Source organism: Salvelinus sp. IW2-2015, linkage group LG17 (assembly GCF_002910315.2).
Source record: "Salvelinus sp. IW2-2015 linkage group LG17, ASM291031v2, whole genome shotgun sequence".
NCBI lineage: Eukaryota > Metazoa > Chordata > Actinopteri > Salmoniformes > Salmonidae > Salvelinus > Salvelinus sp. IW2-2015.
The window spans coordinates 14,561,257-14,577,718 of NC_036857.1; the positions used below are offsets into that span (position 1 = coordinate 14,561,257).

General features: G+C 42.5%; 1 protein-coding gene across 2 annotated transcripts; it reads right to left on the bottom strand.

Moving 5' to 3' along the window:
- Window positions 1–262: 262 nt before the first annotated feature.
- LOC111976718 (microtubule-associated protein RP/EB family member 1) lies at window positions 263–8,497 on the bottom strand. Of its 2 annotated transcripts, XM_024005778.3 has the most exons (8): window positions 7,423–8,497; window positions 6,764–6,783; window positions 6,497–6,620; window positions 6,139–6,284; window positions 5,180–5,372; window positions 4,709–4,818; window positions 4,419–4,568; window positions 263–3,111 (listed from the first exon to the last, which is right to left on the bottom strand). In XM_024005778.3, exons 2-8 carry the CDS (start codon window positions 6,779–6,781, stop codon window positions 3,061–3,063), a joined length of 792 nt encoding a protein of 263 aa, XP_023861546.1. In that variant the 5' UTR covers window positions 6,782–6,783; window positions 7,423–8,497; the 3' UTR covers window positions 263–3,060. The 2 variants fall into 2 exon arrangements, with proteins under 2 accessions (XP_023861546.1, XP_023861547.1); XM_024005779.3 differs by lacking the exon at window positions 6,764–6,783.
- Between the last annotated feature and the right edge of the window lie 7,965 nt (window positions 8,498–16,462).

Genomic DNA, 16,462 nt, shown 5'->3' on the forward strand with positions numbered 1-16,462 from the left:
CCATATGGTTGGTTTGTTGTTGTCTCAGGGTTTTCAACAATTGAGTTTCACTAAATAATTGACATTCCAGAATAATGCACTCTTTATGATGTCACAGCAATGGAATTCCAATCTGGCAAGTTGACCTGGAAATGGACATGTGAATTTCAAATTCTGAACTAGGACTGCTTGTTTTGTCAAYCGAATAAACAGACCTTTTCTGCCATATATCACCTTTATATTAGAGAAAAGGGAGAGAAAAAAATGAACAGAAGGGGGGGGGGAATCTTGAAATACTGTTTTATTGTTTGTAAGAAACTTGATTCGGCAAACATGATTTAAGTAAATCAGAAAAAATAAAATACATTTCCCGCTGAAAAAAATGTTTAAATCAATTAAAAATGTTTTTTTATTTTTTATTTTATTAAAATAAATTAAAAATCAACAGACAAAAAAGGAGAGCAGAAGGTGGCACAAGGCCCACAGTGTACCAGAATGTCAACTCAGATTATTATGTCACAGGGGATATCTGATGAGCACCACTGATCTTTCACACCACAAAAACACAAGAGCTGCAAGGGCTCCTTCCAATTACCACACTAATCATTCAGAATATCTAGAAAATAATACAATCAGGAACCAATAGCTAACAGGGAGTTGCTCGATGGTTAAAAGGTCAAGATTGGCACAAGGTTAGATTGAAACAGGTCATTGCGGGGTTCTGCCTTGCATATAAAATGCACTTTACCAAAACTATTTCCACCTTCCAGACTGACTACATTGTAGATGTCTGCCAGATCTCAACTCCTGGATAAGTGTTTAATATCTGCAAACCACATATGATATAGCAAACTGATAAACTGCGCAGTCGATGACGTTGCACACAACCATTGGTTGTAGACTGCTGGAACATGACCCGTGTTTAAGACCCAAATACCCACTAATCTGCCACCAGGATAGTTTAGTCTTTAAACAAGCCAAATTCAAAAAAGACAATTATGTTTTTAAACTATCACTCAAAACAAATGTTTCTGGACTCAAGGTTAACAGTCACAATGATTATTTCTGTGTGTTACACATACACATTCATATCCCAATACATTTTGAAAAACTGTTTTGGACATGGTAATCCCAAAAAGTAGACAAATGAAATTAGGGTTGTGGTCCAGAAGAAAGTAACGAGGACCAAAACGTAAAAATAATATTACAGCCAGGCATCCCCATGCATTTCGGAAGGTTTTTGCAYGACATTCAAACTTCCTTCATTGCCTAGAAAGGTTCCGTTTTAGTGCCAGAAAACTAAAGTACACCACAATGGTCAAATCTATGTGCAGCTCCCACATGGACTTCAAGCCAATAAGCAATTCATTACATATTCAGCATCAGAAAATCCCCTTCATAAAAAAACGACATGCAAAACTAATGCCCAGCGACCAGCACAACCAAAGGATGCTATAGATCACATTGTTGTGGCATTACTGTTCAATTTATTATACACATTATTTAACAGGCCCTGCAAGGAGGCAAGACTTTGGACTTGACAGTTATGTACTTCTAATTAATCAGCTGGGTCATTTCAGCCAACAGATGGGTGGCACGAGTTAGATTAAGTACACCAATAAGTTCAGAACACTTCAAATGAACCATCAATGATGTACAAATGTAAATTGATCTTTGTCAGAGCAGTGTGTTAACTGGAAGACTGAACATCTATTTGACAGATTCTCTAGACGGCCATTCAGAGCAGCAGAACAAAAAAAAGATCTGAAATGACAATTCTTTAAATCGAATTACAAACATTTGCCAAAAAGAGAGTACAAAGTCACATATGTAGGTTATGAAAGGTATTTAAGAATAAGGCAATTCATAAAACTTAGAAAATCTCTGATCTTCCAGTGCAGAGACTGGCAGTTCTATTTGCGCATCAGCGTTTTGGGCCTAGAACCTGTCAATGGTGCAGTGGCTCCATAATCAAAACAGATTAAGATGCAAGACCGGAGTAAAAAAAATAAAAAATAAAAATGAAGGTAGAAAATAGAAAAACATCAGTCACCTTTTGCATTCCCTAAGAAGATGCATTGACACTAGAGGTGCTAAATCAAGTTAAAACTTTATCCCATGCCAACTGAACAATTTTAGACAAGAGAAATGCCAACAAAAAAAACAAAGTGGGTAATTTGGGATAAGCTTGGGACCAGAGCGTTTCTGGCATCCACAGTGCACATGCCTTCCAACATCCAAGAGACAAACAAAACAGATAAATCACGCACAAAGTATTCCACCATAAGTTTGTAGTTTCTAACATGTTTCTTCATAAATATCGTCAGGTTGTTATGAGCTGTCCCGAGAATTGCAGCCACACTAAGAGGCGTTGACCTGAATCTTTGAGAAAAAAATGCCACTTTCCTGGAATAAAAAGGATTGCACCGATTAAAAAAAGGTTAATATCCAAACAAGAGGAGACCAAATGAAAGTAGTGAACTCAACTAGGTTTGAGGGATATGAACATTTGGTTAGTAAAGCAAAGAAAATGTCCCACGATCACTACATTAAGCAAGTAGAAACTCAAAGTGAATTTGCTCAGACCCAGAAAACAATTGCTACACGTGGCAAAAACAGTGATAATTTAGGAAACAGGTAAAATAAGAAAAATACTATGTACAAAAGTGAGTGCAGGTTCCAATGAACTTGTAACGCCAATTCCCGGAACAGACACAGAAATTGAGGGGAAAGACAAGCAAACAAAAAAGTGACATCTTACAGATGGACAGTTCACTCTTCTGGACTCAAATAGAGCCAAAATGGCTGCCTTCTACCAACATGATGCTGATACGGGCCAATGGGATGACCCAGAGAAGGGCTTTCAGAAGAGGAGGTACTTCACACACACTTCACTTATTTCAACTTGATTTTACAGAAAAAAAACATTTGATATACAGTCCACTCAGAGACCACGAACACATAACACATTTTTTGGAGGGGGTGTTGTAAGTAGGGCGAGGATGGAGATGTGGTAGCTGATTGAAGGGGTTTGGTGGGTTGAGGGGTTGTATTAAAAGCTGCATGATCCACTCTTGAACGTTAGAATTCCTCCTGGTCCTCTGACTCAGCGTCCGGTATGACAAAGCCCTCCTGAGATCACAGAGACGGATGAAGAGGAAGATATCAGGTTAGATATTAGGTTATAGGACTCTACGTAGCGGAAAGACACTCAAATTGAGATCGAAGTCTGACCTGGGTCAAATACACTACACAGCCAAAAGTATGAGGACATCCCTTCAAATTAGAGGATTTGGCTATTCCAGCCACACCCATTGCTGACAAGCACACAGCCATGCAACCTTCATAGACAAACAACAGTAGAAAGGCCCGTACTGAAGAGCTAAGTGATTTTAAACATGGCACCGCCATAGGATGCCACCTTTCCAACAAGTCAGTTCATCAAATTTCTGCCCTGCTAGAGCTGCACTAGTCAACTGTAAGTGCTGTTTTTGTGAATTGGAAACGTCTAGAATCAACACCGGTTCAGACGCGAAGTGGTAGGCCACACAAGCTCACAGAACGGGACCGCCAAGTGCTGAAGCCTGTCATTTAAATTTTGTTTTTTTTAAGTCACCTGTCCTCGGTTGCAACACTCACTACAGAGTTCCAAACTGCCTCTGGAAGCAATGTCAGCACAATAACTGTTTGTCAGGAGCTTCATTAAATGGGTTTTCATGTAAAGGGAAATTCTAACGCTACGCCAGTCAATGACATGCTAGACGATTCTGTGCTTCCAACTTTGTGGCAACAGTTTGGGGAAGGCCCTTTCCTGTTTCAGCATGACAAGGCCCTGTGCACAAAGCAAGGTCCATACAGAAATGGTTTGCCGAGATCAGTATGGAAGAACTTGACTGTCCTGCACAGAGACCTGACCTCAACCCAATCAAACACATTTGGGATGAATTGGAACTCCGACTGCGACCCAGGCCTAATCACCCAACATCAGTGTCCTATCTCATTAATGCTCTTGTGGCTGAATGGAAGCAAGACCCCGCAGCAATATTCCAACATCTAGAGGAAAAACCTTCCCAGAAGAGTGGAGGCTCTTATAGAAGCAAAGGGGGGGGGGGAGACTCCATATTAATGGCCATGATTTTTGGAATAGTCCCAAAAGTGCAAAGTAAGCTAAATCAAGCACACTAGTGTTATGACATTTATTCGACGCAGGTAAGCACGCATGAATTTCGAACAGAATGAACCAATCATGCGTCGCCTGATGGAACGAAACTGCATAAGCTGTATGAGCATACGTTAGCATTCCGTTTGAGCTACATGCATGCCATTCCACAAACTGAATTTTAAGGCATCAGCAGTTGTTTGAACCAAAACACATGGGCTCAAACCTAAAAAAGCTGAAGTGACCCGTCGAGGCTGTGTGTAATGTTGACTAARCTCACATCTGTGGCGTAGAGTATATCCACGATCCTCTGCAGTGTGGGATCACCCTCTCCTTCCTCTTGGCAGATGAGCTCAATGTTCCTCAGTTTGCCAAAATAAAAGTCCCTCTCCTTCTCCATGTCCTGGATGGTGGACTTCAGTATATTCACCTGGGAGGAGGGAGGTGGGCAACAGATGATACAACCTGTATATCTCTGAACTTTGAGTAGAGCTTCAGTCAAACCAATTGTTATCATTTCTAACAAGACATGGCACATGAATTCATGAATGGAAGGATGGATGACAGTACCTCCTGGATGAGTTCTGCCCGCTCCTCGTCACCTCCGCCAGCCCCTGGTCTCCGCGCCAAGCTGGGCGCCATTTTGGGTGCTACCTTGGCAACTGCTGCTCGCTGGGGTGCTGATGGGAACAAGCCACCAGTCAGAAAAGAGATGGGGAGAGGTTGTTATTGACAAGCTCAGTAGATTTAAGTATGGAAAGACAAATCACCTCTAGACTGCTTACAGAAGCCATTTCTTGCTGCTAGTCAGTGTTTCTCCTACAGTGTTTCCATTCTCCCCCCAAACTAAAACAATTTTGATTTTGTTGCTTTCAATTGACAATTTTAGTTCAACAGGTCTCAAGATGTTGATTTTGGGGTCTTTGTACCCCACCTTGAACCTTCTGTAGGGGAACCACTCCTAAAAAGTTATTCTACAGTGAAACAAAAAATAATAATATATATATAAAAACATTGCACAGGCTCAGCCACTATTCTCACCGGCATTGAGGATTTTCTTGGGCTTGTTGAGGGCCGACATGGCGGGGTTGGACATGGAGTCTTGGCCCTGGCGAGCCTCCACAGGGTCGTACTCTTTCCCATCATAGTTGGCATCAAAGAACTTCTTGAACCACTGCACAAACTCAAAGTTGTCCTGGAACTTGCTTTTTATCAACTTGTCAACAGGGATGATCTTGGGAAGAACAAAGCACCAGGTAAGTGGATTCAACACCACAAAAAAAGGGTTAAATTAACACTAGTGGATGTGCACATCATACACAGCTGATTTAGACTAAACATGCATTGCAGAGGTAGTGACTACCGTTACAAATGCTGTCGGGATGTGGATATAACACACAGAGACTAGGAGACGAGGACTGTCCATTTCTAAGGGACTTTGTCATGACACTGGATTGGAGAAAATCAAAACTCTCGCTCTGAAGTGTGTTGCTCTCTGTCTCCCTCTCAAAGACAGGACAGCTCTTCACTGTGCAGTAGCCGAATCCAACAAATACGCCATCTAATTGCTGGATGAGAACCAATGACTAAGAGTGGAGACTGTATAGGATGCCAACAGTCCTGTCTCTGCGGGCACAGGAAAGTCAATATCAGTGAGCCACTGTAGAGAGGTCATGCTAGCTCAGCAGTAAACACAATTAGCAAGCAGTGGCAGAGAAGTATACAGCAGCTGACATCATTGGTACACACACAGACAAACCCACACTACGGGCAACTCAGATGTGTAAATCCAAAGGAGAAGGCAAAGATTGGGATTAGAGAACACGCCGTTGTTGAATTGTTATCATGTTACAAGCCAACACATGGTAAAGACCGGAAGCAAAAGGATCAATAGATTAATATGCTTCAAAAGCAACCAGTTCAAAAAAATATAATCAGCCTGGCAAATAGAGCTATGAGCCTAGGACATGCTGAGAGGGAAAATGGAATAGCCTACTTACTTTTTCGACACCCATTCTTTTGAAGCCAGCTTGCAAGATCTTATAGTTGTGAATGAATTCGTGCTCTAGTTTTGCAGCAAATTTGACTTTCTTCAAAGGCACACAGCCGGGGAAGAGCATGTCCATGAACTGGCAGTAGGCCGCACCTTGAGAAGACAGGCACACCAGGGGTCAACACAAATGCTAATGAACTATTCCTCTATGATGATATACTGACACTAAAGGAAAGTAGGCTTAACCTTCAGGCTACATCAATTACAGGATTTACTTTAATTTTCCCTAACCATCTAAGCAATCTCCACCTTATGAAGTAATGCAAGAACAAATGCAGTTCTGCCATCCATAACCTGCCAATTACCTGAACATAACAGCTCTATCTTAGTCAGGTTGATCTGTAACGATTCGTTGATCCATGCAAGCATGTCATGACGACTCAAGTTGTCACTACACACTGAGGTTGAGTAAACGTTCACAGCCATTTTCTGTTGAAGCACAAAAGGATAAATGTTGATTTCAACTTCATGTTCACGTTAGAAAAAACACACAGGTGATTATTTTTATTAGGACATTTCTATGCCATATAATCATGTCAGAGATACAACAGGTTGGGGGGGGGGGCTATTACTGGTTCAGTGGGGACCATTCCTGAAACGAAGGGAAATGATCATGGTCAGGAGAAGAGTTGAAAAACGTTGCAGCCAGTTCTGYTAACCAAAGACTGAATCACTTCTGGACACTGGCTAGCTAACTATATCAGATAACTAATTAGGTAGTTTAGTTCAGTTGGACTAGCTTTCGTAACGTTGGGTAGTTAATTCAGACGTATTGGTGAGTGGAAATTACGAGGATGGAAGTAAGCATTGTCTTGCAGATGTGTAAGCTACCCAAGTTAAGTAGCTTGAATGGCCCTGAAATTACTATCAAATAAATGTGCCAACGTTAGTTAGCTATATCATGAAGTCTGCTTGTAATGAAAATTAGCTAGCTAACGTTAACTAGGTTGTCATTTTCAACCTAACAGCTARCTTATCGAGCTGGTAAAGACAAAGTAATGTTAGATAGCTACGTTACATATTAATAGTGCGCAAACTATCTGTGGGTGGCTAACTAGCTGGTCTGGTAACATTTCCCCCCGCCCAACTCAGTCGTGCTAGCTAACTAAACCCCCATATATCATATACATTCAATCTAACCCCGGCCTCTGCGCCCCATCCATGCCATTGGCTAACTAAATGCTAGGTAGTTAAATTACACGTTGCAAATATTGCTGTATAAATGACTTACCCTGTTTTGGCGTAGGTGTTGCCAATATATTAATTCAACAGATGTCAATGTTTACTGCTCTCAGTTCATTCGAGAAATCTACCGGTGAGGTGATTTCTTTAAATGCAACTGCGTGCGTTTGTTCTCAAGTCAAACGACGCCAAGACGTAAAGCCTAGACGCATGCTGGAGCTCACTGGTGGATATGGGAAGAGATGGATAACTGGGCCCAATGAGTGTCGAATTTARTTATCGAAAGATGTCATGGATTATTTGCTACGTGTGGTTTATTTGATCAAATATACGTTTCGTAATGCATAGTTAGGTTGTTACGAGTGTACTGATATAAGTAGGACACGTGACATCTGTTAAAGATTGATGATATTTACTAGAAGAGAGAGACCAAGTTGAGACGCTAGACCAGGTGGATAAGGTATGATATTTAAGGCAGTTTAATAAGTTGCAAAGATATCTGACAACACGTGCACGGGCTCGTCCATTTAGCTCAGAGGGAGCTAGCAGGAGGAGCCCCGACTCATATTGTGCAATACATTTTATACAGTGAAATGACGTAGGTTGATTCTAGTAGTTCTGCTCTCCTGACTGGTCGCTGTGAGTGGAGGGCGKTCCCCTTCAGGCTGATATCAATGTTCCATTGGTTCTCAGTAGTGTTCTTTGTCCTTGGAACTCCCGCCTGAAACAGGGGTTTGTGTGTGTGTGTGTGTGTGTGTGTGTGTGTGTGTGTGTGTGTGTGTGTGTGTATGCATGCGCGTGCTCGTTGAGTGCCATGCTGGTCNTGTGTGTGTGTGTGTGTGTGTATGCATGCGCGTGCTCGTTGAGTGCCATGCCGGTCTGGGTTGTCTCTTGTATTGACAAGATGTTGAAGCAGACACCAGCAACTGGCGCCTGAGGTCAGAGCGCCCCCCTGAGGTCAGAGCGCCCCCCTGCCTTATCAGTGCTCATAAATGGTTTGTGTCAGCCATCTCTCTCTGTGTGTGTGTGGGAGTAAGGTTAGTATCTGGCACAGGCAGAACGGGTTCATCTGTGGGGTGCAGCAAAGTATTACAACAGAATCTACTTTAGTAAAAAGGCATTATGTCAGCATTGTAGCTATGGGTTAAAGTCACATAAAAAACATCATTTATTACACATCCCAGCAATTTTGATAAAAATATCGGCGTTGTGCCTGATAACGCACTCGTATCTGCCCTCATTGGCAAGAATGGTCCCACCTGTTATCGCCACCTCCCAACTGTCTTCCATATTTCTTTGAATACATGTATTTTTATTGTTAGAGCGCCCAATTGAGTATCACACACACTAGCTGGTGGGCTAAGTCAGCAGAAGACACCCATAAAGGGGAGAGGTAGGAATGAGCTGTCACACAGCCTTGGAGGGCAATTTTCGCGCTCTGACCCACAGGTCACAGTTGCCCTGTGGTCATAGCTAGGCTCACCTGAAATTATTTTGCGGGTGCTGTACAGCTCCTAACAGATTATTGTAGCGCTCTACCCTTACTGTGTACTGTGGTAGCTGTTGTATACAGTCTCCGGTTATTATTATATTACTTAATTTGATGAATTAGTATATTGCATAAGAAATATTATATATTTATACTTTGTAAATTATTTTATTCACATTCTGAGCTGAGAGAACACTGCATCACCATGATGCTGGGCATACATGGCTGCTCCTCTTGTGGAGCTGAACTACAAGTAGAAGATGGTCATGACCTGTGCCCCGCCTGCCTAGGCATTGGCCACCTACGTGAGGCCCTTTCTGACCCCTGCATTAACTGCGCCATCCTGCCTGTGAAGGTTGAGGGCCTGGATTTCACAGATAATTTACTAGTGTTCGGCGGTGTTCGCCAGGGCCCACCCAAGGCTACCAAAAGACGGACAGCCCACAAAACCGATGGCGCCCCCCCTGGTAAAACAGTCTAAAAATAAGAGCCTCACTCGGAAGGTTTATTACTTATCCTCTGAGATAGAGCAGCTAAAAACACTTTTGCATTTCTTCAAGCCCCCTGAGTCGGTGCTCTCTAGCACTCCCTCCAGCATGGGGAACGCAACAGAGGACTCAGATAGCCGTGATGATGACCTGCTCTCCACTCGGGCATCCAACCGCCACTTTAGTGACCAGAAGGATGACATGCCCAACATGGTGAAGGAGGTGCCAACCAGTGTTGTGGATCCATTCAGTCTCAACGCTAAAGATGGGTCAGAGGAGTCATTCCGAGGCTCTGATCACACAGAGTCAGAAGAAAGCTCTGCCTCACTATGTGCTGTCCTGCGTGTGGCCTTAGCTAGGCTAGAGCTTGATGACCCTCAAGCTACAGCTCCTGCAGCTAACCCGTTCTTTAAGAAGGCCCTGGCAGCTACACCTTTCAGTGTGCCACCTTCACCGGCTTTTGTTACGGAGCTTCAGAGATGCTGGTCCGACCCACGGGCTCTCGCCCACCATAGCAAGGACAGTAGGACACTATCTGCCATGCACGATGCAAAACAACATGGGCTGGACCATATGCCTAAGGTGGATGAATGCATAGCAGAGCTGATGCTCTCCTTAGATGAAGGATGATGGCCGTTGCCCCAGACCTCATTGCAGTGCCACAGATGAGCTACTGTCACGGGCCTACAACACATCACCCCGCATTGGGAACTCCCTTTCAGTGCTCATGCTAGCACAGAACAGTATGCTCCAGCCGGACCAYGCAGACCTGGACCTCTGCAACCTGAATGACGCATYTCTTCAAGCGTTTGCGTTCATGACCAGAGAGCTAGACAGACTGATGTCCACCCTTGTTGTGACTCGTCACCAGGTCTGGCTCGCCCAAGTCCCAATGTCCGATGACTCCAGACGGACGCTGAGAAAGCTCCCAGTAGCGCTTCCGCAACAATTCTTCTGCAACAATTCCAGTTGAATGCATTGGTGAAGGTACGAATGTTCCAACAACTGATGGGCATGCTTGCTGGGTGACACCATTAGGCCTGCTGTCTTTAAGGCCACTACAAGTGTGGTTCAACGACCTTCACGTGGAGGAAGAGAGCCTACCTGATTACAGGTGTCCCTCTCGGATCATTTCCGGCAAGGCGGGAAGTAGTGACGACCAACGCTTCACTAGCAGGCTGGGGATCAGTGTGGCAACACAGGTCTATACGGGGAGAGAGGTGCCCCCGCTGGAGGAAAGAGCACATCAACGTGCTAGAACTTCAGACAGTTTACCTCATCCTGAATCACTTTCTGCCGGTTCTCAAACACAAACATGTCCTGATACGATCAGACAATACGTCAACAGTGTTCCACATCAACCATCTACCACATCTGGCCTCCCTACGAGCCTACCACATCTCTGAACAAGGTGGCAGACTTCTTGTTGCGACAGAAACCGCCCATGGGGGAGTGGAGACTTCACCCACAAGTAATGAAGATGATATGGCAGTGGTTTGAAACAGCACATTTGGACCTGTTCGCCTCAGAGGAAACATCCCACTGCTCCCTCTGGTTCTGTCTGTCAGAGTCCAAGAACCCCTTGGGCATGGACGCCTTAGCCCACACATGGCCAGATTGCCTACTGTATTTTTACATGACATAAGGTTGAGCGTTCTGACCTCACAACGGCTGTCAAGCACTTAAGGTAACTAGCTAAAGTTGGCTAGTTACCTTAAGAGAGGAGAAGAAGAGAAGAGAAGACTCCTGTATAGTTGGGGACRGTTSCAGAGGTAACAGGAGTGAGTTCAGTTTTTGATCCCCACAGGATACAGCAAGACCCRGAGCCMAGAAGACGKTATCCCGGAGAGGGTCTCATGGGGGAGACCTWYTCTTTTCTTTTGAATTATTATTTTAATAAACACCTTTGAAACTGAGCTAATCCTAATGTGTCCGTGTCTGATCTGTGTAAACATTTTGACCCAACCCCCTGGTCTGCCACACCAGATATGAAATGATATTTCACAGTAAACAAATAAACAGCTTTTTAGCACTCTTATAAGGGCTTTCAACATTTATGGCACTTACACAAATTACTGATGATTGGCTGACAGAAATTGATAATAAAAAGCTTGTGGGAGCTGTTTTGTTAGACTTGAGCAGCTTTTGACATTATCGATCATAATATGCTGCTGGAAAAACGTGCTGTGGCTTTACATCCACTGCTATATTGTGTATCGAGAGTTACCTGTGTAACAGAACACAGGGGGTGTTATTTAATGGAAGCCTCTCCAACATAATCCAGGTAGAGTCAGGCATTCTCCAGGGCAGCTGTCTAGGCCCCTTAATTGTTTAAATCTTTACTAATGACCTGCCACTAGCTCTGAGTAAAGCCTGTATGTCCATGTATGCTGATGACTCAGTACCTTACAAGACAGCTACCACAGCAAGTGAAATCACTGCAACACCTGACAAAAAGCTGCAGTCAGTTTCAGAATGGGTGGTAAGAAATAAGTTAGTCCTAAATATTCAAAAAAACAAAGCATTGTATTTGAGACCAATCATTTACTAAACCCTAAACCTGGAAATTAAGCAAGTTGAGGAGACTAAACTGCTTGGAGTAACCATGTATTGTAAACTGTCATGGTCAAAACATATTGATGCAACAGTAGCTAAGATGCGGAGAGGTCTGTCCATAATAAAGCGCTGCTCTGCCTTCTTAACGTTATCAACAAGGCCGGTCCTACAGACCCTAGTTTTGTGGCACCTGGACTACTGCCCAGTCGTATGATCAGGTGCCATAAAGAGGAACTTAAGAAAATTACAATTGGCCCAGAACAGGGCAGCACGGCTGGCCCTTAAATATACATGGAGAGCTAACATTAATAGTATGCATGTCAATCTCTCCTGGCTCAAAGTAGAGGAAAGATTGACTTCATCACTACAGTCGTGGCCAAAAGATTTGAGAATGACACAAATATTAATTATCACAAAGTTTGCTGCTTCAGTGTCTTTAGATATTTTTGTCAGATGTTACTATGGAATACTGAAGTATAATTACAAGCATTTCATAAGTGTCAAAGGCTTTTATTGACAATTACATGAAGTTGATGCAAAGAGTCAATATTTGCAGTGTTGGCCCTTCTTTTTCAAGACCTCTGCAATCCGCCCTGGCATGCTGTCAATTAACTTCTGGTTCACATCCTGACTGATGGCAGCAGAGTTTGTCAGAATTTGTGGGGTTTTGTTTGTCCACCCGCCTCTTGAGGATTGACCACAAGTTCTCAATGGGATTAAGGTCTGGGGAGTTTCCTGGCCATGGACCCAAAATATCRATGTTTTTTTCCCGAGCCACTTAGTTATCACTTTTGCCTTATGGCAAGGTGCTCCATCATGCTGGAAAAGGCCTTGTTCGTCGCCAAACTGTTCCTGGATGGTTGGGAGAAGTTGCTCTCGGAGGATGTGTTGGTATCATTCTTTATTCATGGCTGTGTTCTTAGGAAAAATTGTGAGTGAGCCCACTCCCTTGGCTGAGAAGCAACCCCACACATGAATGGTCTCAGGATGCTTTACTGTTGGCATGACACAGGACTGATGGTAGCGCTCACCTTGTCTTCTCCGGACAAGCTTTTTTCCGGATGCCCCAAACAATCGGAAAGGGGATTCATCAGAGAAAATGACTTTACCCCAGTCCTCAGCAGTCCAATCCCTGTACCTTTTGCAGAATATCAGTCTGTCCCTGATGTTTTTCCTGGAGAGAAGTGGTTTCTTTGCTGCCCTTCTTGACACCAGGCCATCCTCCAAAAGTCTTAGCCTCACTGTGCGTGCAGATGCACTCACACCTGCCTGCTGCCATTCCTGAGCAAGCTCTGTACTGGTGGTGCCCCAATCCCGCAGCCAAATCAACTTTAGGAGATGGTCCTGGAGCTTGCTGGACTTTCTTGGGCACCCTGAAGCCTTCTTCACAACAATTGAACCACTCTCCTTGAAGTTCTTGATGATCTGATAAATGGTTGATTTAGGTGCAATCTTACTGGCAGCAATATCCTTGCCTGTGAAGCCCTTTTTGAGCAAAGCAATGATGATGGCACGTGTTTCCTTGCAGGTAACCATGTTTGACAGAGGAAGAACAATGATTCCAAGCACCACCCTCCTTTTGAAGCTTCCAGTCTGTTATTCTAACTCAATCAGCATAACAGAGTGATCTCCAGCCTTGTCCTCGTCAACACTCACACCTGTGTTAACGAGAGAATCACTGACATGATGTCAGCTGGTCCTTTTGTGTCAGGGCTGAAATGCAATGGAAATGTTTTTTGGGATTCAGTTAATTTGCATGGCAAAGAGGGACTTTGCAATTAATTGCAATTTATCTGATCACTCTTCATAACATTCTGGAGTATATGCAAATTGCCATCATACAAACTGAAGCAGCAGACTTTGTGAAAATGTATATTTGTGTCATTCTCAAAACTTTTGGCCACGACTGTACCTGTATTTGTGAGAACTATCGACATGTTGACTGCACCGAGCTGTCTGGTTAAACTACTAGCACACAGCTCGGACACCCATGCATGCCACCAGAAGTCTCTTCACAGTCCCCAAGTCCAGAACAGACTACGGGATGCGCACAGTACCGAAGAGACCTATTCTAGGTCTAGCTCTATTCCACATCAAGTAACTCTTGGAAGCAATAAAATCAAATGTAAAAATCTGATAAAAATACACCTTATGGAACAGCGGGTACTGTGAAGAGACACACACACAGGCATGCACACACGCACATAATAACATACGCACTATATGTACACATGGATTTTGTGTTGTAGATATGTGGTAGTAGAGTATTGGCCTGAGGGTGCACACTTAATCTGTTGTGAAACTGCTTTAATTTTGCTCAACCTTTGGCAACAGCTAATGAGGATCCATAATAAACACAGCTAGTGGGGTGGCTTGCTTCCTCTTCCGTCTTTTTTATTACTACTTTCCACAAATGGCTATAAATAAAAACAAATCATGAAAACAACAATTTGGTTTTTAATCTTTATTAAGGTTAGGGTTAGGTTTAAAATCGCATTTTATGAAGAGAAAGTGAAGAAATAGCCGGGATTAGAGTGTTTGGCCATCAAATCCCCGAGCTGACATGGTAAAAATCTGTCGTTCTGCCTCTGAACAAGGCAGTTAACCTACTGTTCCCTGGTAGGCCGTCATTGTAAATAGAAATGTATTCTTAACTGACTTGCCTAGTTTAAATTAAGGTTACATTAAAAAAATTACTAAAGGGAACATCAGTTATTTTGCAACATAATAAGCAATTAAAAAAAAAAAATGTATTAACAGATTTCTTTACACTTTTGCTTTACACCATTTATTTAAACTTTACAACTGTGGGACTTATGCTGGTTATTAGTACAGGCATCAGTGAACTACATGTAGTTCAACTAGTAATTAAACTACATTTTTCAGTAGGTTTGTGGTCGTTAAACTAAATTCAAATTTTGCTTTAAGGAGCTTATTACTTTTTTGCCATGTAGCGTTGTAGCTAACTACTGGAACTACATAATACTTTTTTTATATAGAGAAGAAAATATGGGGGAAATAAGCAAACATTTCTTTCTTTTTCAGCAACAGAACAGCTTAATTCACACTTGAAACATAGTTTTTGTGTTAATATGGCAAATTACACATTCTTGTAGCCTATGACATTTCGGCTTTAGATATGATAATTTGTCCTGAAGTAGCTTGATGTAGTGAACTACTTTTTCAAAGTAGCTTAACTTCTTCTAGTGTGAAGTATTTGGTTGATTGGTAAATTAACAATTACTTGCATGATTCCCTCCAATCCAACATGGGGTAGGATAAACCGCTAAATTTGTATCTCAAACTTAATATCACAGTAACTTCATCCTTTTCAGCCTTTTATTCTAGAATGTAGATGGTTGTAATGTTGTCACCAAAGGCTCCTCTGTGATATGAAAGGGCCATTTCTTCTGAATGGGCTTTTTTCACTAAAGGCTTGACCACAAACTACACACTTACAAAGGAATGTATGCAGAGGTCCTCTTGGGTGCAAAATGTTGGTAGTGTTTATTACTAGATGTGACACTACTAGTCTCAAGAACAAATCAGACCCGAACCCGATTGACAAAAAAATACATGTTGGAGCTCATTAGGATGAAAGACCAGTGGTTGTTCCCAGTGCTGACCGGTTCGCTGCTTTGAGGTAGGCCTGGTTGAAATGTAAATATGTGACCCGATGGTCTTTTGGGCAAGTATTGTAGTTTAAAGGTAGACTCAGTGAAATTACGTTGCCACGAGCAGCACTGCAGATATTGAGATGAGCGAGATGCAAAACGCTACTCTAACAGTCACACACAGTATCTGTGCATGTGCACGGGTTCACAGCGTGGTAGCCAGGGCATCAAAACAGCTGAGAAGTTGAGCCTCGCGCTTCAACGCTCTTAGTTGTTGCGGAAATCGACCCACTATGCTGTTTACTTTCTGCATCTACGTCATATCGCTGAGTCTACCTTTAATTTATACTAATTATTATAATAATCTATTTGGATTACATTTGTATCACATACTACAATCACCATTTGCAAAATCATCCAATGCATATGATTGACGATACAATAAAACGCAACCATGACATCATATTAAACATTTCATAAAAATGTTATTTGTACTATTCATTTTTAAATAAGACATCACTATATAGCCCTTGGCTTAACACAATAGCAATCAGTTTTTAAGAAAGATTTAAAAAATGAACATGATTCTGTCTGCCTCCTTTCACACAATAAAGGAATCTTATAAAAACATCCAATATCTGACCAAATTATTTACAGTATTATCATACCATAACAACTTCAATTCTATTTACAAAGTTACATTATATTTACAGTAGAATGTGGCTTGTTAGCAGCAGATATGTTTGAGTGTTTCTCATATGGCTGGCATAAAGCAACACAGAGGTAGTCTTGCTGGATCTAACCATCTTTGTTGAGAACATCCCTGCATGTCACAGCTTTGACTTGGACAGAAAGTGACAGTGCTCATAGTAGGGAGGCCATTGACATCACATGACCTCATTAAAAAACAAATATACATGAAATCTCAAGCCATCTAATAGA